Source organism: Leopardus geoffroyi, chromosome C3 (assembly GCF_018350155.1).
Source record: "Leopardus geoffroyi isolate Oge1 chromosome C3, O.geoffroyi_Oge1_pat1.0, whole genome shotgun sequence".
NCBI classification, from domain to species: domain Eukaryota; kingdom Metazoa; phylum Chordata; class Mammalia; order Carnivora; family Felidae; genus Leopardus; species Leopardus geoffroyi.
This window is the reverse complement of record NC_059338.1, coordinates 57,373,990-57,401,989: the sequence shown is the minus strand read 5'-3', so window position 1 is coordinate 57,401,989 and position 28,000 is coordinate 57,373,990. Positions and strand designations below refer to the sequence as shown.

General features: G+C 40.6%; 1 protein-coding gene across 1 annotated transcript in view; it reads right to left on the bottom strand.

Annotated features, from left to right (window-relative positions):
• F5 (coagulation factor V) overlaps positions 1–28,000 on the bottom strand; it is a 74,979-nt gene that overhangs the window by 22,999 nt on the left and 23,980 nt on the right. The window contains exons 4-13 of the mRNA XM_045452992.1: positions 20,630–20,842; positions 19,281–19,424; positions 16,606–16,827; positions 14,941–15,106; positions 10,100–10,277; positions 8,520–8,619; positions 7,933–8,144; positions 6,694–6,844; positions 4,604–4,816; positions 602–3,056 (exon numbers count right to left, since the gene is read on the bottom strand). Of these exons, the coding sequence (XP_045308948.1) occupies positions 602–3,056; positions 4,604–4,816; positions 6,694–6,844; positions 7,933–8,144; positions 8,520–8,619; positions 10,100–10,277; positions 14,941–15,106; positions 16,606–16,827; positions 19,281–19,424; positions 20,630–20,842 (4,054 nt within the window). The remainder of the gene's footprint in view (positions 1–601; positions 3,057–4,603; positions 4,817–6,693; positions 6,845–7,932; positions 8,145–8,519; positions 8,620–10,099; positions 10,278–14,940; positions 15,107–16,605; positions 16,828–19,280; positions 19,425–20,629; positions 20,843–28,000) is intronic.

Here is a 28,000-nt window from a genome sequence, read left to right as displayed (position 1 = left end):
GGAGAGAGTAAGCACTCATTCTATAAGCCAAGTTAAAATTCAAATTTAAAGCAAAAGAAATGATTGTTTATGACTGCCTCAGTTGAAGGTATAAAGTTGCCTTTTTGTTTCTAAGCTGGTTTATATCTTTGGCCTCTGCCACTGGAATCTCATGTAATTTGAATTAAACTTCACCAAGATGCTATACACTTTATATTGATCAGCAAACAACTAAAAGATGTGTTTTTCCGTAAACAAATGCAAAAGGAGATTCATTCTGATTAGCCAGATTAGCAGATAGCTATGGATAGGCTGGGCTCTGCACTTGGGCAAGAAAAGGAGGTAGGAACATGAGTGATGAAAGAAGAGAGAGGAGGGAGCTTCTCTAGAGAATATCACAGACTTCTTATAGTGATTGTTCTTATATTGTCCAAATGTCATGTAATACAGAGAGGTTAATCATAGAATTGACAAAGGAAATTGTATAGGACAAATTGCAATAGGGGAATTAAATTTTCCCAGAATTAGCATAATTTGCCCAGAATTATCTCCTCAAGACTATTGTAATCTTTTTAGCAGTAGTGGAAAAATGAGAAAATCAACGGAGAAAATTTGGCCAAACCTTTGAGCAAATTTTGAATAATCCCAGGATAGTTCTTCAGCAGCAATGTAATAATATTTCTTGTTTCCATTGTTGCTGCGGAGATACCATGCTGCAATGTTGTCGGGATTTCTGGAAGAGTTAATGTCTGTCCTAACATCAGTTTGGTAAGGGTCATCATAGGCCACGTAATCAATGTCATCAATGATTTCTTCACTGCTCTCTTCCTTCTGCCTTGGAATAATCTCAATGTAATCTCCATCATTTCCACTGAGGCCTATTACAACTGGTGGGTTAAGTTCCCTTGGTATAAAAGTGTTATTTACTGTAGAAGATAGTGGAGGAGATGGCACCTGACTAAGGTCTGGAGAAGGGGAAGTCTGACCAAATTCTGGAAGAAGCAATGAATGACTAAATTCAGAGGTGTTGGATGTCTGATCAAGGTCTGGAGGAGATGATGTCTGCCTGAGATCAGGAGAAAGGGCTGTTTGACTAATGTCTGGGGAAAGGGGTATCTGACCAAGGTCTTGAGAGAGTGTTGTCTGGCTGGTATCTGGAGAAAGGGTTGTTTGGCCAACATCTGATGAGAGGGTCTCCTGGCCGAGGTCTGGGGAAAGAGGCATCTGGCTGAGGTCTGATGAGAGAGTCTCCTGGCTGAGGTCTGGGAAGAAGGGCATCTGGCTGAGGTCTGGGGGAAGGTTCATTTTTATGAGATCTGGGGAAATGGTTATCTCACTGAGGTCTGGGGAAACATCTGTCTGGCTGAGGTCTGGAGAAAGGGTTGTTTGTCTGTGGTCTGGAGAAAGGGCCATCTGGCTGAGGTCTGATAAGAGAGACTCCTGGCTGAGGTCTGGGGAAAAGGGCATCTGGCCAAGGTCTGGGGTAACAGCTGTCTGGCTGAGGTCTGGGGAAAGGGTTGGTTGACTGAGATCTGCAGAGATGGTTGTCTGCCAGGCTTCAGGCTCCAAGGAAGGGAACATCTGAGCAATGTCAGTAGGGAAGGACTTGTTCCTTAGGTCATAGTTGAGCATCTGGCCGGGCTCTGGGAGAGATCCATGACTAGACTCTGTAGTGGAGTGCATTTGATCAGAGTCTTGAATAGGGAATGTTTGATAGCGTTCTTCTGGGGTTATTGTCTGATAAAGATCTGAAGGGGAGTTTGTCTGACTGGTGTCATTTGGGGGATTCTGATTATGGTTAGGAAGTGAGGCTATCAGGCTAAGATTCACAGAGGGGAATGTCTGATTGAGGTCTGTGGGATAAAAAGGTGTTTCCTTGGATTTATGGAATAACAATGAGTGATTAAGTCTCCTGTCTGCAAATGTGGTATTAGCCTTTCTTAGAGGATGAAAGCCCCTTGGAGATAGAGGAATATGGTGTGCAAGCTTCTCTTCCTTTTTCTTTTTTCGTGTTTTAATGAAAAAAGGGCTTTTCTTCAATCTACCGTTTCCTCCATCCTGTCTTTCTTGCAGAAATTTCTTTCTAATTCCAGAAAATGGGGGGTGGCTACTCTGCTTTCTGTCTTTGTTTGTGAAGGGGCTGCTTTTTCCCAAAGTCCTCGAGGCATTCTGAGGGCTGCTCAGCAGCTTAGTGGCAGCTGTGTCTTCATCAGCATCTTGGACTATTTCATAACTACCTTTCTCAGAAGCCAGATGCCATTTCCCATTCAAAATCTTTGATGGGTTCTTTTGTCTTAAGAGTAACAGATCACCGGGAAGGTCTTCCCAGGCTCCCGTTCTGGAAGGAGAAGAGTTGCCTTGTCTTAAATGTCTCCCAGTTTTATATGCTGAAAGTCCCACCTGGGAGATCCCATGCTTTGTTGTGTGGTCTCTTCCTTTCTTGGATCCATTGTGCTTAGCATGTTTTTGATTCCTGAAACCATCTGCATCGAGCGGAAGAAGGCTTATCCCTGTGATATCTGATGGGAGGGGATCCTCCATGGAGTCTTCAGAATAAGGGCTGGAATGTTCTTCTGTGGAAGAGTTGAGAACTGATTTCTTGTCCAAGCCAATGCGTCCCAAGGGGGGACCAGCTGTGGTGGCTTCTGGGCGAGGAAGTGTTTTGTGAGGTCCTGCAAAGTTATGGACAATAAGCCTGCTAATGCTACTCAGGAAAGAAGAATTTGAACGAATAGCTGGATCAGTACTTGAAGGAATGAACTCAGAGTAGTTCTCCAGAGCTAGGGCAGTAAGATTAAACTCCTCTTCCTCCTGATTCAGTGATGAATTTCTGAATGACCTAATTCCTAACCATGAAGCCAGGTTTTCCTGATAGTCATAGTCAGCATCGTCCTCTTCACCTCTGTTTTCTGAAGAATCACGCATTTTCCGCGTAGTCATGGCTGTAGATGCCAGAGGTTCATATATAATCTCATATGAATCTTCGTCTTCATCCCGGATACACTTAACGTCCCTGAATCGCAGCCTTAGGTTCTTGCTTCTGGGACTGGAATTCACTGTAGTTAATATCCATGTTCCTACAGAAGAGAGACAGAGAAAACAGAGAGCTCTAAGTCCCGAAAAATATAGAAAAACACTGGGATCCATTGTGGCAGATGATTTTCAATGAACTTCAGGCAGGGACAATCCAGCATGGTCTGTGGGCCACCACTGATCCGTGAACTGTTGATTAGTGTTCCACAGTGACAGAAGGAGATAAGTTGGTCTAAGGTGTTTAGAAAGCCCGTTAGCAATTTGACATTGCTGTGACATCCAAGCATGTGATCAGTATCGACCCAAAGGATTGGTCAGTGGAGATTAGGGATAAAAGAGTTAGCATAGAGAGTTTGAGAATCACTATTTTAGAATATATTTAAAAAGGATGAATGAAGAATAAAATGGGCTTTGAATACCATAACCATCCTGTTAGCTGCACATATTGCGAATTGGTGTGAGGGGAGGATGATGATGTTCACCCCAACAAATAAGAGACATATAGATATTTCTAAGCAATAAATGATTTGGGTGGGCCCAGGGAAACTTTGAATCTCTTTGAAATGCTATTAATTGCTGGCGTACAGATTTCCTGGAGAGTCTCCAATAGTTAGCGCTCGTTGGGTATCTGCCGAGTGCTAGGATATTACAATTAATGGTCAGAGCAACTCTGTAAAGTGTTGTTATTGTGTTTTTCAGATGAAAACACGGAGGCTCAGTGAGGTCAAGTCATTTGTCCATACTGAATGCCAGAGTGCACCTGAACAACTCCAAAGCCCATGTGCTTTCCACGGCGCTGCTGGCTTTGAGGCCAGCCTCTAAGGCACTATATCTGATGGTCACTACTGCATGGTGGAATGACTATCTTTAAAAACTAAAAAAGGGAATCACTTTCTCCAACTGCAGACTGAGCCCCTGACCTACCACCACACCCACGCCTGGCTCCCCTCCTCCCCAGGTTGGTGATGGGCATTGAGGAGGGCACCTGTTGGGATGAGTGCTGGGTGTTGTATGGAAACCAATTTGAACAATAAATTATATATATTAAAAAAAAAACTAAACTAAAAAAGGTAGGGGCGCCTGGGTGGCTCAGTCAGTTGAGTATCCAATTTTGGCACAGGCCATGATCTCCCGGTTCGTGGGTTTGAGCTCGGCGTCGGGCTCTGTGCTGATAGCTTGGAGCCTGGAGCCTGCTTCAGATTCTGTGTCTCCCTCTCCTTCTGCCCCTCCCCTGCTCACACTCTGTCTCTCAAAAATGAATAAACATTAAATAAAACCTGAAAAGGGTTTTTTTTTGATAAAAGAAATGCTCTTTTGTGGCTGAATGTTCACACTTCCTCCTCTAAGTCATGGCTTATCTCTTTGCTGTTGTGCCTTTACTTCTCACTTAGCTCAGAGAAGGATAAATGGAACCCACATTAAGCGACTGGACCCTTTAAGTAATTAATTTCACCCAATAGAAATCATGAGAAATACTGAAAGGCAAGCCTGAAAGGGATCAGAAAGATAAACCCAGGAACTGTGGGAGTCTGGAGAGCTGGAGCAGACCTTTAGAGATCAGAGATGCCTCTCCAAATGTCTAGGCTCTTACCAACATTATCCATTGTGACGGTCACAGATTCCCCACACATGGGGAAGAGCGTCAACGTGTCCTCATGTCTCTTTCCATAGACGAATGAGTGCCCAGTGAAGTGAATGGTCAAAATGTCATCCTGGGTCCCTATACTGCAGAAGTGCCACTGGACAGTGTCATCAAAGCAGAATCCTAGCGTGGGTATACTCTCAGGCACATAGCCATTGATAGCTGAAAGAGTAAAATCTGTTAACACGCAGGCCTCTGCCAACAAAAGGACATGTGTCTAATTATACCTGGGATTAATGTCCTAATATTAACTTGGTTGTGTCAAAGCAGTGATCATCTGAGATAAGCTCCACCAGGTCTAACATGTGACTAGAAGATCAAAGTCAGATTTCCCAAATGAGAACTTAATTTCCTAAGTTAGCCAAGGGAGAAATTTCCGATAAAGACAAAGCTTTTCATTCATGTTGACTTCTTCATTGTCAAGTGTGTATCAGATACTTTGTTTTCCATGGTCTGCTTTGAAAGATATTCTAAACATCAATTTAGAATATTATCTAGACTAATTCTACCTGGAAGGAAAGCATAATATAAGAAAGTCGTCTTGACCCATGAGTTAGTGAATAAGAAGTAATGTCCCTAAAAGTCATGCATATTTAGTACATTTGCAACTTGTATTGGGCCCTCTTAGCACTGAGATAACCTATAGTTTTCATGCAGGGATTGAGTTCACACATCTTCATTATCTTCCAAAGGGACACAGCTTTAGGCAGTATCTTTACTCAGATTCTAGGCATGGTAATAAAATCTCAGGCTTGATTTCTTTGAGGACACGGCCCACATCTGCCTGGTTTACCAGCCTAGCCCTGATCCTAGTATGAGGCCTAGCACCAGTGAACCCTTAAATATTTACTGAAGAACTGACACATGTTTTTAGTTTGTATTTCATGCAGGAGGCTCTTCTCAATGGTTGAAAGCTCTATAATATAGTAGCCAGTAGTGACAGGGGCCACTGAGCACTTGAAAGGTGGAAAATCTGGATGGAGATGTGCTCGAAGGGTAAAATATACACCAGATTTCAGAGACTTAGTATATGAAATAAAGAAAGCAAACCTTATCAATTTTTATATTGGTTATATGTTGAAATGATCACATTTGGGATGTATTTCTCTTCAATTTTTCATATGGCCATCAGAAAAGTTTAAATCGCATTTGTGGCTCACGCATAATTTCAAACTGGACAGCGCTGGCCCAGAACTATGACAGATTCGCTGCCAAAATGAAATTATGCAAAGAAAGCAGAGTAACTCCCCATTTTGAATGATTTCCATGGCACCTGGCCGTTCAGATAATCACCAGCTGCCAGTCATCTGAAGCCATATGAACAGACCGCAGAGAAGCCATCCTCCTATCTACGATCACCTATCAGAGAAGGTGGTCATAATGACTCTTGAGTGTAAGGAAATGTGGTGAGGACCCTGACCACTGTGGCAGTGTTTGCTTCCAGCTGGCTTAGTCAAATCTCTCTCAGACTTGTCAGAGCAGTGGCTCTGGGCACTGAAATCGAAAACCGCAGCAAATGCCTGGACTTTGGCTCAGGCCACTCCCTCTGTTCTGAACTTCTTACTGCTCCCTTCAAACTTCTTCGTGGATTGGCTCTTTAAGACGCTTGGCTCCCCATATGCATTTTGCCTTAGTTTGATTGGACAGTCCAGCTTTGGGTTACTTACTCAGTTTCTGCCCTGCTAGCAAGAGCGTTCACCTTGCCCCGCCCTCCGTCTGAAATCCCCATATGCCACTGACCAAGCCTATAGCCCCTCTCCTCACCACCCCCACCCCTCACCCTGCTCCTCCGGAGTGTATGTGCCCAGAGCATGCACATCTGGAGCATGAGACCAAGACTTCCTAAGGGTCACAAGCTTTTGGCCTCATGTCGTAAAGAAGTTTCTGTAATATCATCCACTAATTTCGTCATCAAAGCGAGGAGTGCGAGCGAGGATAAGAGGTGAGTGGATTCTACTCCATGTCTCCACCTTTAGGCACAGTCCTACTTTAAGCACCGGAGTGAAAAACTGACGGACGAAAACAGTGATTTGACTTACTGCTCATGATGTTTGATTCATAAAACTTGGGGTCATCACGTTTCACCTTATCGGGATTTTCGCAGAACTTGTTGATATTGTCCTCAATGTACCAGCTCTTGTTCTCATCAAACACAGCAAACACAGCCTGCTGCTCAATGTCTGCTGCCCTCTGGAGGGTAGAAGTGCTGTGTTCAGTGATTGATGTGCCAGCCCATCACCCGCAACACTGAGCTCTTCTCAGAAACCAAAGAGGCACAGTCCCTGGGGCCACTGAAGCCACAAATGCAGGCATGTATGAAAACCCATTTTGTACAAAGCCCTCATTAGGGCCAAAGGTAGTGTGCAAAGGCAAACTGAGCGGATCAGGAAATTCAGAGACTAAAACATCTTAATAGAAAAATTCCATCTCCTCACGGCCGCTGTAATTGTGTTCTATCTCTATAAGTGAATACCTTTCAACCTGCAAGATTGACCAGATGTGCTCCAAATAGTTGCAAAGGATAAAACAGAAGGTTGCAATAGGAAAACTTTATCCCTCTTCCTATCTGTGTCCTTTCCTAGCTCAATAAGTTAGGGTCTTCCAAATGTCCATTTAAAAAAATTTTCCAAACATATATTTATGGTGTATGCCTTAGGATGAACTTCTTTAATAACAGCTTAGCCTGGTTGGGAATTTTAAGTTACTAATATGAGACTATTAGTCCCTGATGAAGTTCCATATATTTGTTCACATTTTTTTTTGTATAATTTAGTCTCACTAGAGATGGACCATTGTCTGGGTCCAACTTCACCAGATGCTATCTGTCCAAAGTATTATCTCTCTCATCTCTCCCTAGTTCAGGTCTCTAAAAATAACAAGGATTAGTAGAGAGATTTACCCTTTTACCAGGTGGTATCTCAGTGAGCCCCAAAGCAGCCGTGTCAAATTTTTTTAGGAGGGGTATTAGCCATTTCATAAAAGGAAGAAATTGAGAAAGGCGAAGTGACTTGCCGATCACATAGCAAAATATCTGGAATTTCAAACTAAAACAAAATACTGCATCACTCTATAGAATGATTGTCTTCTGCAGTGAGAGTCAGATGAAAATAGACAAAAAAAAAAAAAAGGAATATATGTTGTCACATTTGCACTAAAGAGGACAACTTAGCATTTTCTGTTCTCTAGAAGAAGGCTCATTCTCTAGTGAGAAGACCTAATCTGTGTCAGCCAGAAGAAGTTCCTAGATTTTCTAAAAGTTTACTCCATGGACAGAATACCTGTATGCCTCGTTTATCCAGGGATCTGCTCTTACAAATTAGAAGTAGCCCGATCAGCCCAGAGGCAATGTCCCTGGTGATGTCCACATTACTATAATATGGTCTTGTTAAGCACTGGGCATCATTTTCTGTGGGTTCATCAGACTCTAGGATGTTCCACTTGTAAGTATAGGTTTCCCCTGGCTGAACTGCTCTGATCATAGTGTTATTGCCTGAAAGAAAATGGAGGTAAAATTGTCTTCATTTTCAAAATTATTTCAGTAAGCAAACAGCAAAATTTTTATTAGAGCCAGGTAATATTAGGGAAGGAATATGTGTATACTAAGCTCCACTTGACAGAACCTTGGATTACGTGTGTCGCCGTTAGAAATCGCTCCACTAGAGGCCGCTATGGCACTAACAAAGAACAGCACATTTTAGGGTAAATAAATCCCTGAAGTGAGCAGGGTTTCGTTGTGACTTTTAGGATACCCTTACTTGTATACTGCCTGACTGCACAAGTCATGTTACTGAGCAAAGACGACAGTAGGAAAGCGTGGCAGCCTCTCAGAGGTGAAGAGTTTCATTCAGTAGACTCGGGTTCAAACCTGAAGTGAAGGAAGAGTTGACTTCATCTTCATAAGGAGAGAAGGTCACTCCATGAGGGTAAATGCTGTAGACACGGCTGGCCATATTTTTGAACACGATCTACAAAGTTAACTCAATTAATTATTTCAGGACTTAAGCTCAATCGTGAGAATTGATATGGGATGCTTAGCTTGGCAAACGCACTTGCTGGAGGGCGTGCTTATGTGTGTGTGTTCGCAAACTAGTTCTGTTTCTCTGAGCAGCAACCTCTCCCCATCACCTGAAAGAAACTTTTGAGAGAATTTCACTCACACGGTAGGGTGGAAAATGGAAAGAGAAGTCTGCCCTGTATTTTCCTCACAGTATATCACTCTTTCCAAACCTGTCCCCTTCCCCTCTCCTCTCAACTTGGACCACATCTGTCTTCAGATCTGTTCCTTCTCCTCTCTAGACCATGATTCCCTTCTCCAGCCTGGCAGACCTCCCAGGACACTGTCCTTGACATTATCTTCTTGAGGGGCATACAAATAGCCAGATCCTGAATTTCCAATGAGGTATATTTACACTTGCTAAGAGCACCTAAAAGGGATGAGGGAAATCAGAAATGGCGGAAGGGAAAGAGGAATAGAGAATGGCTGCTTCCTATCCTTTTGTTATCTTTAAATGAACAGAATTGACCTTGTGTGCGGATATGTTAGTTTACCCCCAGGAAGGGGTGAAAGGAGGAGCATTATTTACACAGGAGTGATAGTTAGCCTTCTTAATCTTCAAAAGAGAACCTTAATCTTATCTCCTACTGGTCGATTGCCAAAGCATTTGGCTCATCCTTAATCTGTAGATTACCTGCATTCTAGAACCTTGCCAAAGATGCCAACCTTTAATTTTCTGCTGCCCAGTTCCTATCAAAAGCTTGACTGATGTGGCATATATTTAAGGAAAGCTGCCTGAAGAACACTCGGTGTTCTTGATACATGTCTAAATTTACCTTCATCAGAGACCAGCTTATGGGAGAACTACATACCTAGAGCACAATGATGAATTGTTTATACTCAGTTGTGTTTACTGTTATGTTCTCAGCTATGATGACAACCCTTATATTAAAAAGCTATGCAACTTATTTATTATACCAATTATAGGGATTCTATCAAGGATTCCATCCACTGTATTATACAGCATCCTCTTTTTAAGGATCCATGGGAGAAACTGATCTCACTATCAGGGAAAACGATACTTTCTTTATGAGTACTGCGAATCTTGCCCTGACATATTTCCCTTTTCACTCGGCTGCTGGAAAGCTTTGGACAAAATTTATAGACAACCCGATTGGAACATACGGCATGTGTTCCATTGTATTTATCCATGGCTTTATTTTCTTTGTCCCCACATTATCCTTCACCTCAATGAAATTGGTTCTTTGCTTTATCCTTTTACAATTTGATGAATTGTCTTAGATTCTTTATGTTGTGAGGTAGGCTATAAATCAGAGCAAATACTACATAAAAACTGAAGTTGCATTTGAATCAAAAATTATAATGGACATATTTATACATTGTCTTTCACTATTTAATTTCTTCCATGGTTCCATATTTGTGGTACTTACTTTGAGTGTGTCTCTGACCTGGGCTCTGATAATAGGACCCAAGATCCCATCTTCTTTGATATTGGGATTCTCCATGCGTTTGGTGAAAGACTCATCTTGGTACTGCTTGTAGACAACCTTCTTATAATGTTTTCCAATTTGGTTTGAGAAATTATCCAAATGCAGAGATCTGTATTTTCTTAAAGTGAAATGAAATTTAAAAAAATTAAACCGTTCGCTCAAATAAAGACCCCAAGAGGATGAGGAAACCCTATGCTTAGAAGTTCTGCTCTTGAATTAGTTAAAATGCTAATTTTCTTTTAAAAAAATTCTTAACGTGGTTTGCAAAGTCCCAATATCTGCTCTCTAGTTGGAAAACTGGAAACCTCTCATCTGTCTGTCTTCTCCACCACTGATAAAGTTGTAGGTGTGGTTAGAAAAGGCTACCTAGAACTTCCTGTCACTCTGGTCACTAGAACAGACCTTAGAAATCTCTGGAAAAAGAGCTATCCAAAAGCAATGAGAAGATAAGAGACTCTTGAGAACTGAGAACAAACTAAGGGTAGATGGGTGGTGGGGGAGAGGGGAAAGAGGGCGATGGGCAGGGAGGAGGGCACTTGTTGGGATGAGCACTGGGTGATGTATGGAAACCAATCTGACAATAAATTACATTTTAAAAAAAACAAAGGAATGAGAGGATATACTGTGAATTTTTTTTCTCAAGTCTTCCTTATCACTTAATTTGTGGTACCCTTAGTGACTGGCCAGGTATTTCTCAATCTCTAAAGACATGTTCCCACCCAGGAAGCTCTATTTTTATTAGACGTAGTTCTGTGCTGTTGGGCTATCCCTTTTACCATCCACCCGATCCCAGTGCCAACTAAAAAGCAGTCACTTTCACCCATCTTCTGTAGTTCTTATGATAAAAGATTTGGGGCAGCAACATGAACCACTTTTCCTTTTGGTCCTCTTTATTGCCTTAGTTTGCAAAAACAGAAGCGCCATGATAGAACTGATCCATTTATGCCTTTATTTTGCACAATAAAAAGCACAGACTGTTGCCAGAGTCCTGGAACCTTATTGCAGTTCTGCCAATTATTATTATCTAATTCTTGAGCAAGTTCCTTTTCTGCCCTTCTTTCTCAGTTACATTTTTTGAATAGCAGATTTGAATAGCAAATACATTCAAATGATTTTGATTACAGTGAAAATGCTCACTCACACACTATATCCCGTCAATCCCACGTCTCTGACCATCCCTGAATTTTCTAAATATTCACTTGCATTAATTTCATGTGTATAATTCTAGAGCATCTTTATGCAACTATGAGTTGTAAATATAAATACACTTATATTCTCATTCCTTAGCAAACAGGCAGCTGTTTTATACTTAGTGCTACACCTTGACTTTGTCTTGTATTTTCCCAGCTTTATTGAGGTGATTTTGACAAACAAAAATTGTATATATTTGAGAAGTACAACATGATGATTCATATATGTATATATGTGATTACCATAATTAAGGTAATTAACACTTCCATCACCTCACCTAGTTACTATATTCGTTTTGGGGGGTGAGAATACTTAAGGTCTACTGTCTTAACAAATTTCAAGTATACGATACCAACTATGGTCACCATACTGCTTATTAGGTCCACATTTAAGTGAGATCAGGAGATCATACAGTATTTGTCACTTTGTGTTGGGATGTGTCTTAGCAGTATGTTCTGCAGCTTCATCCATGTTGTTTTAAGTGGCAGGCTTTCCTTCTTTTTTAAGGCTGAGTAATATTTCAGTGTGTGTGTGTGTGTGTGTGTGTGTGTGTGTGTGTGTGTGTGTCTGGAATTTTCTTTCCCCATTCATCCATCACCAGACCCTCAGGTTGTTTCCATATCTTGGCAATTGTGAATAATGATGCAATGAACATGGGGCACAGAGATCTCTTTAAGGTATTGCTTTCATTTCCTTTGGATATATATTCAGCAGTAGGATTGCTGGATCTTGTGGTACTTCTATTTTTTATTTTTGGAGGAGACTTCTTACTATTTTCAATAATGGCTATGCCAAATTACATTCTCACCAACAGTGTACAGAGTTCCATTTTCCTCACATCCTCACCAACTCTTGTCATCTCTTTTTTTGTGGTAGCCATCCTCACAGGTATGAGGTGATAATCTCACTGTGGATATGATTTGCATTTCCCTGATGACTAGTGATGTTGAACATCTTTTCATGTATCGATTTGCCATTTATATGTCTTCTTTGGAAAAATGTCAGCTTAGGTCCTTTGCTCATTTCTAAAAGTTTATTTTTTAAAAGATTTTATTTTTAAGTGATTTCTACACCCAACAAGGCACTTGAACTCACAACCCTGAGATCAAAAGTCCTACCCTCCACTGACTGAGCCAGCCAGGCACCTACCTTCACCCATTTTAAAATTAGGTTGGGTTTTTGTTTGTTTGTTTGTTCTGCCATTGAGTTTTTTATATATTTTAGACATATGGCTCACAAATATTTTCTCCCATTCCATAAATTTCTTTTTCATTTTGCTGATTGTTTCCTTTGCTGTAGAGAAGCTTTTTAGTTTGATGTAGGCCCACTTGTTTTTGTTTTTGTTGCCTGTGCTTTTCGTGTTATACCAAAAAAGAATCATTGTCAAGATCAGTGTCAAAAAGCTTTTCCCTTACCCTTTCTCCTTCCATTTAATTCTTTAATCTATGTTGAGTTAATTTTGTGTATCCTATAAGCTAAGGGTCCAATTTCATTCTTTTGCATGTGGCTATCCGGTTTTTCCAACATTATTTATTAAAGAGACTATCTTGTCCCCATTGTATATTTTAGTGCCCTTGCCAAAGATTCATTGATTATATATGCATGTGTTTATTTCTGGCCTCTATTCTGCTTCATTGGTCTGTACTGTTTGATTAGTATAGCTTTGTAATACAATTTGAAATAAAGAGTGTGATGCCTCTAGCTTTTGGTCTTCTAGTACAATATTGTTTTGGTTATTCAGGGTCTTTGTGGTTCCATATAAATTTTAGGATTGTTTTTTTCTATTTTTATGAAAAATGCCTTTGGAATTTTGATAGGGATTGTATGGAATCTGTACACCACTTTGATTAATATGGATATTTTAACAAATTAATTCTTCCTATCCATTAACATAGAACATCTTTCTATTTGATTGTCTCTTCTTCAATTTCTTTCATCAGTATCTTACAGTTTGTGGTGTATAGATCTTTTACCTCCTTGGGTAAATTTATTCCTAAGCATTTTATTGTTTTTAATTCTATTGAAATGGGATTATTTTCTTAATGTCTTTTTTGTATATATTGCTGTTAGTTTAATAAATGCAACCTATTTTTATACATTGATTTCACATCATGCAATTTACTGCATACTTCTATTAGTTCTAATAGATTTCTGGTGGAGTCTTAAGAGTTATCATCTGCAAAGAGAGACAGTTTTGCTTTTTCTTTACCAAGTTGGATGTCTTTTATTTCTTTTTCTTGCCTGATTGCTCTGGGTAGGATTTCTAGTAATATGTTGAATAAAAATGGTGAGAGTAGTCAGTCTTGTCTAGTTCCTGATCCTACAGAAAAAGCTTTCTTTGAGTATGATGTTAGCTTTGGGTTTATTATGTGGAGGTACATTCCTTCCATAGCTTACTTGTTGAGAGTTTTTATCATGAAAAGATGTTGAGTTTTGTCAACTGCTTGGCAAATGGTGCTCGTGTCAAGACAAAGACCAAGTGGGACTGTGGCTGAGTACAAAATGGGACAAGGCTGTTTCCAAGTTTGTAGAAGGGAGCACAGTCAGAAAACCTACCTCCTAAGCATGAGGTGCCTTCTAAAAATATCTCTCCTTGGTCTTGGCTTCCACTGGGAAGATCCTGGAATTTCTCAAATCCTACCTGGATTCCAAAGCTCTCACAGAAGCACTTTTGTTTGTGACAGCTGTCAAATTACTACTGTTATGGAGGGATACGATCGGGGGACCTCCTAATCTGCCATTTTTTCCTCCCTTGACTTCTTAATCTAAAAAATATATCTTGGACAACTTTTATATTAGTATAGAGAGAGTGACTACAACCTCTTTTGAAAACAGAGGCATAGTATTCCATCATACGGACGTGCCATAATTTATGAAACTAATTTCCTATTGGAGGGCATTTTAGGTGGTTTCCAAACTTTTGCTACTACTAACAGTGCAAATATCCAGTACGTACACCATTTCACAGGTGAACAAGTATATCTATATAGTAAGTTCCCAGAGCAAGATTGCTGGGTCAGAGGGTATGATGCATTTACAATTGTGAGCCTATGCATTTGTAACTGTGATGCGTATTCCCAAATCATCCTCTAGAATGGCTGTACCAATGTACTCTTCCACCAACAATGTGTGCTAGTGCTCGTCTCCCACGGCCTTGCCAACAGATTGTATCATCTGCACTTGTGGGTCTGAGAGGCGGAAGACAGTATCTCAGTGAAGTGTAATCTGCAGTTCTCTTACGGTGAGTGAGACGATTTTTCAAGCGTTTGAGAGCTACTTGTGCTTCTGAATTTCTCCCCTTTCTGACAGCCTTTCTAATCTACAGAATAAAAGCTGTGTCTCACCTGGAGCATTAAAGTAAAACTAACAGAAAATGTTCAACAAGTGATCGCTGCTGTTACTAGCCACTACCGCTGCCACTGCTGAGTTCCCTTGGTGAGTTTAGAGTAATTCCAGGTTGATTTGTACAAAAAGACCTGAATCCAATACATGTATTCCCTTGAGAGATGTCAGTTCATGACAGTTCATGCCATGCCTTTAGGACTCTGGGACCTTTCTTTACACAGTGGTTAAGACCCCCCAAAACTCACTTGTCCATATTCGCTGGTATTATCGGTGCATAGTCCCAAATGACTTCCTCTGCAGCAATGAAGTATTCCCACCTCTTAATGTGCCGCCTCTGGTCGCGAGTTAGTTTCTTAGGATTCCTGGTTTTCTTTGCACAGCTTGCAATGTCTATATGAGCCTGCATCCCAGCTGAATTAGAATGTAAGGGCAGGGAGAGATTTTGAGAGAAGAAACTGAGGCTGGTCAAAATGTAAATCTTTTAAATAATAACAGTAAAAGTAATGCTCAAGCAACTTCTGAACGTTTTGGTCTATAGTTATTTTAGCACAGTAGAGAAAGGAGCAAGAATAAAAAGCAAAGAGAGGATGGGTTAGGGAAGAAATTTGGAAAGATTTCCTTTGCTTCTTTTAGAGGAAAAAAAATGTAACTTCCAGATCCTTAAAATCTTACGACTTAGGTCTTGTTGACTTCTCATTTTCCCTGTCATCTGTCCCTTTATTTGTAAAATGGAGATGATAATAATAGTACATGCTGTATAAAATTGTTGTTAAAAATTAAATAAGTTAATATAAAAAGCACTTAACCTTAATAATGTTAGTTTTGTTGTTTTTTATTATTTGGGACTCTATCTTCTAGGGGTATTATGACATTTCATGATTTCAAATATAATTTTGACTGCTCAGTGTGAACAGGAAACAAAATGACCCCATCAAAGTGTCCCTTTCTTATGCGTCTGGCTTTTGTATACATTGTTTTGGTACCAAAATAATTTTCTATAGCAATATCATTTACTTACATTTTAGTCTCTGTTTATATAGACCTTCTTCCCAACAGCCTTTTTAACATTTATTTATTTTTGAGAGACAGAGAGAGACAGAGTACGAGCAGGATAGGGGCAGAGAGAGAGGGAGACACAGAATCCGTAGCAGGCTCCAGGTTCTGAGCTGTCAGCAAAGAACCTGACTCTGGGCTCAAACTCACAAACCGCGAGATCATGACCTGAGCTGAAGTTGGCTGCTTAACCAACTGAGCCACCCAGGCGCCCTTCTTCCCCAACAGTTTTAAAACAACAATGTGTAATAATAGAACAATTAGTTATTTTGTTTACATGATACCACATAACAACCTGGGCTGATTTTTTTCCCCACCAAAATCAACTGATGTTCTTTAAACTCACTGCTCAGCTGGTTTAATTCTATGTTTTTTCCATTAAACACACATCTATTGGGTTCCTCCTTGTCCCAGGCTTTGTGTTCATCTTGTTATAAAAGATAATCTCTTCATGTTAAATCTTCTGCACTTTCTGTAACTTAGTGCTTCTATATAGTGCTTGCAGATGTGTTATTTGTTCTGGCACCTAGGTTTTTTTTTCTTTAGCTACATACTAAATACCCCCAGGAAGAATATCTCTATGTATGAGTTTATTTCCTTCCTTCTTTTTCCTTTTGAGGAAGTAGAGCCCTCTTTAGTTTTTGCTTCATTTTAAAAAACCTTTGTCAATTTCCCCACTTCCTCCAACTCATGCGTTATATTAAGTCTAAGAGCAGAATAACTAAATTCTGTTCTCAGGACTAAGCATATATGTCTGGGGTGTGGGTGGCTTGAAAGGGCAAAGGAGAATGAGGGAGTTAGTGCCTGGGAAGAAAGGATCCCATGTTCACAAGCAAAACTTTGGAAGAATTTCTTGCCTTGAAAATGACTTGGGACGAGAGAAGATATGATCCACTTTCCCTTTGGGCCCACAGTCATGTTTGCGGTAGTGGACGAAGAACTGACAAGGGTGATGGCTGAGATCTTATGATGATTCTGCTCCAAGACCTGGCCGTTGAAATGAATGGAGAACAGTTCTGGCCCAGAGCTCATTCCAATCAGATGCCAGCTAATGTGGTCATGGGCACAAACAGTGATATCTGAGAGGGAGAGATGGGGAGTGAAACAGGCAGTCAGCACTTTGTAATAAAAAGAAAATCACTCATGAGCTATGTACTGAGCACCTGCTATGCATCAGGCATTGTTTCAGGGGGTATAGACACTCCAGTTGTGGTTCCTGCCCCAGCAAAGCAGACATCTGAGTGACGGGCAAGCAAGTGGTCACAACTTAAGTGGTAAGTAGAGGTAAGAATAGAGCCCATAGATGAGGAAAGTTAGTTCAGAAACACAAGGATTGCTAAGAGATGAGGCCAGGGAGGGAAAGTAGGTCACCAACCACCCTGGTTCACCTGGGCCTGAGGAGTTTCCCAGAATGCAGGACTTTTAGTGTTAAGACTGGGAAAGCCCTGAGAAAGCCTGGGCAGCTGGTCACTCTAGAATCAATCTGGGCTCAATTGGAGGGAGGCACCAGAGCCTCCAATAAGGCTGAGTTCAGGGGCCTAAACTTCTCAACTGGATAAAGGTCGAAGCTCTGCCTAAGGGAGAGATGTGACGATGCTTTAAGAAATTTTTAATCACTTCTTTAACCACTTGTTGATTGCTTAACCGACAAGGCAATGAATTCCTCTGTGGGATATAGGCTCTCCTTAATGCAGTAGGCCACTAGGAGCATTTCATGGATAAAGTAATGAAAACTGAGAATAAAAGCTGAGTTTGGCTCCTTCTTTGTGCTCACGGTGACTGGGAACGTGTTAATATTCTCTGTGGGAGATTCTAAGCCTCCTTCCATCCTTGACTTGGGGTTTAAATTTCAGATCCATAATTACCAGATGCGACATTATGGAGCTGAGAATCAGTCCCTTACCTGCAGAGAGACTGAGGGGCTTGTATTTTTTAGAAGACCATTGTAACCAGGCAAGGATTCCTAGTATCACGGATGAGAACAAGAAGCTAGAAGCTGCAAGCCAGAAGCTAGAAGGTAGGAGGCTTTGATGGAAGTATTTATTTACCCCATAAAAAATGCTTATGCTGAATTAAGCATTTGATAACATCTGTATTAGCATTTATCATATATTTAATTTACCATGCTCCAAAAGACAATTGCACAGCATTAACTTTTCTCAGTTTCTACTAATGGCCCCCTATCTTGCCTCTCCTAAGCCCAAATACTCTCTCTCTCTCTCTCTCTTTTTTTTTTTTTTACTATAAATTCATAAACTCGATGCCCTGACCGAATTACTAATTTTTTTGCATGTAGCTTGCTTTTGTTTGACTTCTATATATTTACACAAATGATTCACTGTTCCAGGACACAGATACAATGTCTCCTTGACCACTCCTCTCTAAGGATTATAGCACTGGAAATGCTACTTTATATGTAAAAAAAGAAAATTCCTCCACACCCCTCTGCACCAGGATAAATGGTTGATCCATTTTTGTAAATAGGCACATTTACAATGACAATGGATTTCCAAGGTCCACACTAAGCTAGAGAAGTGAGCAAGGCTTGAATGCAGACCTCCTAAGATAGAGGGCAATTAACTAAGTTTTGGAACTCTGAATGGAGAAACCACAGTCATCGGAGTATGTTTGTAACAACCTGGGTGGGAAGACAGAGTCAAATGAAACAGAATGCAATTTAAAAGCAATATCCACACCTCCACTCTTGACAAGTTTGACAAGTTTCGTTTTTAGTAAGCAAAGCCACTTGTGATTTTCAGATACAGAAAATGACCTCTGAGAAGTATGGACTTCTTTAATAAAATAATATTCTCATTTTCCATTCTTTTTCCTCAGGATCTTTGGTTCCAAGTCATTTCTATTGGAAGGGGGAAAGAAGTCTGGATGGGAATCAGTTTTGTTGTTTTTCTTTCTCTTAATAGTGGCTATGATTTTGCTTTTCCACAAGAACCTCCATACAGATGGAAAGAGAAAACCTCCTACATGCCATTGACGATTCCTCATCCATCACCTTGTGAAATGCCAGTGGTAGTTTTGTATGTGGGGTCCTTCTCCTAATCTATCAACCTTCATTGTGCATGTATTCCTTGTATTCTTTCTGCTGACCCTTCCTGCCAGGGATTGACCTTGAATTTCTGTTTTGCAAGGCTTCCTTTGTGGAAGAAGGCATGGTCACCATGCAGCAGGGACCACAGAACTCACTGAAGGAGACTGAGCTAATATCTTGGAGGTCTTTCTGGAGGCACAGGCCAAGGTGACGCCTACCCAGAACCTTACATATAATAAGGCTGCACACTCTTCCTCCTAGGTAGCTTCCAATTGTTTGTTGTATTTGTTGTAAAAAAAAAAAAAAAAAAAAAAAAAATGATAGAATCTGGAGAACCACTGATTTCGATTATGTTATCTTTCTGATTAGGAGTTGAAAAACAGCGAATATGAGTATGGTCACCTTCCGTGGGCTTTAAGGAAAACAGCGGGATCAAAGGCGCTAATGGTGCTGCTGTGGCCGGGTAGCGTGCGGCCCGTGGGTTACCTGGCATTGTCCCGTTCACGTAACCATTGACCGTGTACATTAAAGACGATGACTGGCTCCAGCTCTTGCTTTCATCAAACACGGCAAACATCAGCACATGTTGTTTGTCAAACATCTTCTGAATCCCATCCTCAGTCAGGGTGCCTGTGAAAGAAAAGACACGCTTTTTAAGTATCCTAGACACAAGACTCTCGTGAGGTATTCCTACATAGGAAAAAAATCTAAGGCAAGCAATCATAATAGCTTTAAGAAATTCTTTTTTTAAAAAATAGCATCTTTAGCAAGTAATAATGCCTAGAAGCTTATTAAAATTCTGGTGTCCACCTTAAGTATTTTCTTGGATACCTCATAGCCTTGAGGAATGGGGACTTAATGGCAAATTTGATCTGGCACAGAGAAAAAACATTTGGGACTGTCAAGGCTTCAGGAAAAGCGTTTATTTCCTCCAGTATCAACAGGCCCATAAATAGGTATTTTAGCTCAGTTGGCCAAGGACGTTTCAAGTTTAATATAGCCATCTTGCCTGGACGTGTAGTGAGACAGCAGGTCAAGGTTAATCCATTCTCATGTGAGGAGAAACCGCAGCTGAGAGTCAAATAAAAGAAGAGGTTTTCATAAGTTTGAAGTATCTTTTGTCATAGCCATCACGGTGTCTTTGATAGGCAGGCAGTGAAAACATGTGTTTGTGCAGTGAACAAATGAATTAGGAAGGTATGTATATACGGTATGCCTGTATGTATAGACAGACGCTGAATCAATCATATTATTTCCCACAGTGCAGTTCGCTGTGGTAGTTTGTTGTTTTAATGGAAGACGGGCTGAATCCTTTGGGTGTGTAAAATGAAAATTCACGCTGGCTCCTAAGCCCAGCCGATGAAGTTTTGTTATAAAGTCAACTGAATATGTTTGAAACCTGCCACCCAAAGTGTTCAGCTTGTTTATAAGACAGGAAGCTGGTGTTTTGTGTGTTTGTAAACCAAATTACCAACCTAAACCTCAGGTACATTAGTCTAAGTTCTTTCCAAGTACTCTCAGCAACATATAGGCTGCTTTACACTTTCAAAGAGACTTGGCCTTGAGCTAAGTGTTAGGGTCACACAGGGCATTGGAACATGCTCTCAGACAGAGGTTTACTTGGGAGAGTCTCCCAGCACTGAGATGAAGGAAGGATTAGGGGAAACATGAAGATTCCAAACCCTCAGATAACCAATGTCAGGCAAAGAGCTGGCGTCCCACCCCCTTCTCCCTCTGCCTGATTTACAAAAAGGCACCAAGATTCTCTCGAGCCTCATTCTATGAGAGCACTTCTTACCCTTTCAACATCTTAATCGTTGCTGATTTTTCCTTACCTTTCTTACAAATAAGCAGAGGTCCAATCAGCCCGGAGTTGAAGTCCTGTACCAAATTTTCATAGGAGTAATAGGTGTGTGTGAGGCACGGAGGGTCATTGTGCGTGGGCCCGCTGTCCTCACTGATATTCCACACATAGGTATATTCCTGGCCTGGAGCTATAGCATCATCCAGCTTTTCCACAGGGAATGTGTGGTCAGAGTAAGACGCACCTGGAGAAGAAAAGTGTGAAAACATCTGGACAGTTTCTGAGGACTACTTTTTCATCTTCTTCAAATATGGGGGAACGTCCGATCTCTACAGAGATGTATATACCTTTCCACAGTGGACCTTCATTAGTTGGAAAGATTCACATATACCCACTTCTGTGTTTACGCAGTTGTAAGGGTTTTGTATCCATAGTGATCTGAGGTGAATAAAAAATGCTACGAGTATATTTTTGTTAAAGTTTAAGAAGTTAATTTTACAGGGTATCTAAATGATTATTACTTAAATAAAATCAGAGAGCTGAATCACCTTTGATTGGTAAATCATCTCAGAATATAAGAATGGGTTCTATTTCTTAAAAAAAATTTTTTTTTAATGTTTTATTTATTTTTGAGACAGAGACAGAGCATGAGCAGGGGAGGGGCAGAGAGAGAGAGGGAGACACAGAATCGGAAGCAGGCTCCAGGCTCTGAGCTGTCAGCACAGAGCCTGACGCGGGGCTCAAACTCACGGACCGCGAGATCATGACCTGAGCTGAAGTTGGACGCTTAACCGACTGAGCCACCCAGGTGCCCCAAGAGAATGAGTTCTATTTCTATTTTCTCTGTGGTGCTTGACAAGACATCTTCCATTTAACTTCCTATTAGCATGGGATGGGAGTATACCCAGAGCTGTTTCCATATTTTGTGTTTCTTCTGTATTTCGTATCTTCTTCCCAACCTCTGCCACCCTCAGCCCTGTCTGATCGCTGTATCACGCTTCCACCAACTGATCAGTCTCACTTTCCCCAGAGCCTCTGAGTTCAGCTCCTCTGTGCAGTCTAGCTGCCCTTGCGAGTATGAAATGTGTCTACCTTCTGAAGTTCAGATGTCTTACTCCCGTTTTTTGTGTACCTGAAGACCGACTGCTAACATACGTACTTGGCTTTCCGGACTGGTGGGAGATGTAGGAATGGGTCTTCCTTATTGAAGAGAGGGAGCTAGGATTCTGAAGATGAAAACAGGGGCAAAGGCTTGGGTGGGGCGTTCAACAACAAAAGGAAGATGTGGCCAGAGATGAAGCAAAGGAGGTCAGGAAGGGGAGAGGTCAGTGTTGTAGATAGCCAAGTGCCTGAGGTGTGCCGCATTTAATTAGGTGAAAGTTTCACTATCACTATCTGGTGCCAGAATTTCTCTTGTTCAGTGCAGCAGCTTGACAAATTTGAGGCGGAAGGGAGATCATCAGAGTGTAGACATTGGCAGACAATTAGGATCAGGAAAAAGGACTAAAACATTTCACGCGATAGGGTAAAGGGCCAGTGCAAACTATTCTTACGGAAGTGACTGTGCTTTTTGAAAACAAAGGATTGATTTCTTCCCTTCCATTCTCTTTCCTTGTTCCTTTTCGTCTCTTTACTCCTCCTTCTCTCCCTTTCTTCCTCTTTTTCTGCCTTTTATCATCTTTATTGAAGTATAAATTGCATACAATCAAATCCACCAATTTTAAGTAGAACATTTGCTGAATTTTGACAAATGTATATAGTTGTAGAGCTACCTCCACAATCAAGGTACAGAATAGTTCTATCTCAAGGAGGCTCCTTGTGCCATTTCCAGTCAGCACCTTCCCTTACCCTCTGGGCCCAGCAGCTACTGCTCTGCTTTCTGTCATTATAGTTTTCTTTCCCATAAGGACATACAAATGGAAAAACACATTATACACCCCCTTGTGTCTGTTAGTGTTAGTATGGTAGATCTTTTTCCATCTGTTACTTTGTCCTGTCTTTGTCTTTAAAGTGGATTTCTCAAATTCAGCACATAGTAGGGTGTTTCTTTTTACCCAGTCTTACAATTTGTCTCTTAGTTGTACTGTTCTGCCCATTTGCTTATAATGTAATTATTGATATGGTTGAGTGGAAGTCTATGATCTTGCTCTTGTTTTCTATTTATCCATCATGTCTTTATTCCTTATCTTTCTTGCTTTCTTTTGGCTTGAGTATTTTCTTATAGTTTCTTTTTATCTCCACTTATTTTATTAACTTCGCTTTGTTTTCTTAGTGGTGCCCTTCAGTTTACAAGATACAACTTTAACACCGCAGTCTACCATCAGATAATATGGTATCGTTTCACTTATAAGAAATTTGCAATAGAGGGAGGAGCCAAGATGGCGGAACAGCATGGAAGTTTTTGTGCGTCTCTCATCCATGAAATACAGCCAGATCAACAGTAAACCAACCTGCACACCTAGAAAACGGATTTGAGGATTAACACAACAATCTGCACAACCTGAACCGCAGAACTCAGCAGGTACATGGCACGGAGAGGTGAATTGGGGGAGAGAGAAGCCAGAGAGGGTAGGAAGCTGTTTTTGCTTGTGGAGAGAGGATGGAGACGGGGGGAGAGTATGGGAAGGCACCCCTCCCACCCCCCCCACCCCCCAGAAAGCAGCTGGGGAGAAAAGGAAGAGTACGCAAGGGACTGAACAAAAAAAGGGAGAAAGGACAGGGTTTAAATTCCATTAAGACTCTACAAATAGGAGGAGCACAAAGTCTGAAACTCTGTAGCTCGATACCTGGTGGTACTCTGGTGGGAAGGGCAAACCCCTGGGAGCAAAGAGTGAGGTCCAAGGGGTCCTCAGGCCACATGGGAGAGAGGCAGTTCCCCTGCAGGAAGGATACCTGGTAGAGGCTATGTGGCCAACCCACAGGCAAAGGTCCCAGCGAACCCCAGAGAACAACCACATTCGCTGGTGCTAGAACAAGGTCGTTAAAGGTGAAGCCTGGTGCCAGATGTGTGTTGTGATTTTCCATAATCCTTGAAAAGCTGCTGCTACACAATCACATGAACTTTTTCTGGGGGGGGGGGGGCTGGCACTGAGCTGCAGTCTCTGGGCATCAGCAGCAACATGGTCCCATGAACATTCCTGGAGGCAGGCAGCCACCAGGCCATTGCTCAATGAGACCCTCCCCCAGAAGGTCTGAGCAGGTCAAAGTCACGGTCCCACAGAAGTGAGGGGTTGGGAAACAGCACCACATCTGAGATAAAACTCAGGAGGGAGGTGCTGCCTGGCAGGCTGATGGCTTGGTCATGAACAGTGTAAAAGCTGGGAGTGGACAGAAGCCTGAGACAAAGGAGGGGTGCTTGATTGCCGGTAAGGGAGAGCACAGAGTTCTGATACTAGAGACTAGGTAGTTGGGTGACGCCATTTTCACCCCTCCCACACATGTGCATACCTGCCTACGTGAGCCACAACAATCCACCCCAGAAAGCTAAGTAGCGTCATCTAGTGGAGAACAGAGTCATTACACTAAGCCCCACCCAACTGGGCCAACCGTGCTCTTGAGGACCTCTCTGCCTGCCTAGTTTACAGACTATAAAGTACTTCATAGTTTGACTTCCAGGGGAAACCGATGTAATTTCAATCATACTTCAGTCTGTTCGCTGATCCATCTATTCAATTTTTTTTCTTATTCTTGAATAAAGAGAAGATATTTATTTTTATTTTCCATATTTATTAAAAAGATTTTTCTTTAATTTTTCTACTATATTTTTTACCTTTTTGTAAATTTTTTAAATTCTATTTTATTTCTATCATTTCATTTTATTCTATTTCACTGTATTCATTTTTTTCAAAATTTCAAACGTTTTCTTCTTTTTTTCCTTTTTTTTCTTCACCTTTTTTCTCTAATCTACCAAGCTCCTTTCAACAACCAGACCAAAACACACCTAGGATCTAGCATTCTTTATTTGATTTTTTTGTGTTGTTTTTAATTAAATTTGTTTTACTTTATTAACTCATTTTCTTCCTTCAAAATGATGAAACAAAGGAATTCACACCAAAAGAAAGAACAGGAAGAAATGACAGCCAGGGACTTAACACAGATACAAACAAGATGTCTGAATCAGAATTTAGAATCACGATAATAAGAATACTAGCTGGGGTTGAAAATAAATTAGAATCCCTTTCTGCAGAGATAAAAGAAGTAAAAGAAAGTCAGGATGAAATAAAAATGCTATAACTGAGCTGCAGTCTCGAACAGAGGCTACGGTGGCAAAAATGGTTGAAACAGAGCAGTGAATCAGCGATACAGAGGACAAACTTATGGAGAACAATGAAGCAGAAAAAAAGAGGGAGACTAAGGCAAAAGAGCACAATTTAAGAATTAGAGAAATCAGTGACTCATTAAAAAGGAACAACATCAGAATCATAGGGGTCCCAGAAGATGAAGAGAGACAAAAAGGGGTAGAAGTTTTATGTGAGAAAATCATAGCGGAAAACTCTCCTAACTGGGGAAAGACACAGACATCAAAATCTAAGAAGCAAAGAGGACTCCCATTAGATTCAACAAAAACCAACCATCAACAAGACATCATAGTCAAATTCACAAAATACTTAAGCAAAGAAAGAATCATGAAAGCAGTAAGGGAATAAAAGTCCTTAACCTATAAGGGAACACAGATGAGGTTTGCAGCAGATCAATCCACAGAAACCTGGCAGGCTAGAAAAGAGTAGCAGGATATATTCAATGTGCTGAATCAGAAAAATATGCAGCCAAGAATTCATTATCCAGCAAGGCTATCATTCAAATTAGAAGGAGAGATAAAAAGTTTCCCAGACAAGAGTGTGATGCTAAGTGAAATAAGCCATACAGAGAAAGACAGATACCATATGTTTTCACTCTTATGTGGATCCTGAGAAACTTAACAGAAACCCATGGGGGAGGGAAGGAAAAAAAAAAAGAGGTTAGAGTGGGAGAGAGTCAAAGCATAAGAGACTCTTAAAACTGAGAACAAACTGAGGGTTGATGGGGGGGGTGGGTGATGGGTATTGAGGAGGGCACTTTGTGGGATGAGCACTGGGTGTTGTATGGAAACCAATTTGACAATAAATTTCATATATTGAAAAAAAAATTAAAAAAAAGTTTCCCAGACAAACAAAAATTTAAAAAGTTCATGACCACTAAACCAGCCCTACAAGAAATTTTGAGGGGAAATCTCTGAAGGGAGAAAAGACAAACAAAACAAAACAAAACAAACAAACAAACAAAAACCAAAAGCAGCAAAGACTAGAAAGGACCAGAGAATATCACCAGAACTCCAACTCTATAGGCAACATAATGACAATAGATTCATATCTCACTCTAAATGACAAAGGACTAAATGCTCCAATAAAAAGACATAGGGTAACATAATGGATAAGAAAACAAGATCCATCTATATGCTGTTACAAGAGACCCACTTTAGACCTCAAGACACCTTCAGATTGAAAGTAAGGGGATGGAGAACCATCTATCATGCTAATGGTCACCAAAAGAAAGACAGAGTAGTTATACTTATATCAGACAATCTAGACGTTCAAATAAAGACTGTAACAAGAGATGAAGAAGGACATTATATCATAATTAAGGGTTCTATCCACCAACAAGACCTAACAATTGTAAACGTTTATGCTCCAAATGTGAGAGCACCCAAATATATAAATCAATTAATCACAAACATAAAGAAACTCATTGATAATAATACCATAACAGTAGGGGACTTCAACACCCCACTCACAGCAAGGGATAGATCATCTAATCAGAAAATCAACAAGGACACAATGGCTTTGAATGACACACTGGACCGGATGGACTTAACAGATATATTCAGAACATTTCATCCTAAAGCAGTGGAATACACATTCTTCTCCAGTGCACCTACAACGTTCTCCACAATAGATCACATACTGGGAAACAGATCAGCCCTCAACAAGTACAAAAAGATCGAGATCATACCCTGCATATTTTCAGAGCACAACACTATGAAACTCGAAATCAGCCACAAGAAAAAATGTGGAAAGATAACAAATACTTGGAGACAAAAGACCATCCTACTAAAGAATAAATGGGCTCACCAAGAAGTTAAAGAGGAAATTAAAAAGTACAAGGAAGCCAATGAAAATGATAACACCACAGCCCAAAACCTCTGGGACACAGTAAAGGTGGTCATAAGAGGAAGTATATAGCAATCCAGGCCTTCCTAAAGAAGGAAGAAAGGTCTCAGATACACAATGTAATCTTACACCTTAAAGGGCTGGAAAAAGAACAGCAAATAAAACCCAAAACCAGCAGAAGACAGGAAATAATAAAGAATAGAGCAGAAGTCAATGCTATTTAAAGAAAGAAAGAAACAAAAAAACCCCAGTAGAACAGATCAATGAAACCAGTAGCTGGTTCTTTGAAAAAATTAACAACATTGATAAACCACTAGCCAGTTTGATTAAAAAAAAAAAAAAAAGGAAAAGACCCCAATAAGTAAAATCAAGAATGAAAGAGGAGAGATCACAACTAACACTGCAGAAATAAAAACAATAACAGATTATTATGAGCAATTATGTGCCAATAAAATGGGCAATCTGGAAGAAATGAACAAATTCTTAGAAACATATACACTACCAAAACTGAAACGGGAAGAAATAGAAAATTTGAACAGACCCATAACCAGTAAAGAAATCGAATTAGTAATCAAAAGTCTCCCAAAAAACATATGGCCAGTGCCGGATGGCTTTCCAGGGGAATTCTACCAAACATTTAAAAAAGAGGTAACACCTATTCTCTTGAAGCTGTTCCAAAAAATAGAAATGGAAGGAAAACTTCCAAACTCCTTCTATGAAGCCAGCATTACCTTGATTCCAAAACCAGACAAAGACCCCACTAAAAAGGAGAACTATAGACTAGTTTCCCTGACGAACATAGATGCAATTATCCTCAACAAGATATTAGCCAACCGGATCCAAAAATACATTAAAAAAATAGTTCGCCACGACCAAGTGGGATTATACCTGGGATGCAGGACTGGTTCAATATCCGCAAAACAATCAATGTGATACATCACATCAATAAAAGAAAGGACAATAACTACATGATCCTCTCAATAGATGCAGAGAAAGCATTTGACAAAATACAGCATCCTTCCTTGATAAAAACCCTCGAGAAAGTAGGGATAGAAGGATCATAAAAGCCATATATGAAAGACCCAATGCCAATATCATCCTTAATGGGGAAAACCTGAGAGCTTTCCCCCTAAGGTCAGGAACAAGACAGGGATGTCCACTCTCACAACTGTTATTCAACACAGTATTGGAAGTCTTAGCCTCACCAATCAGACAACACAAAGGAATAAAAGGCATCCAAGTTATCCAGGAGTAGG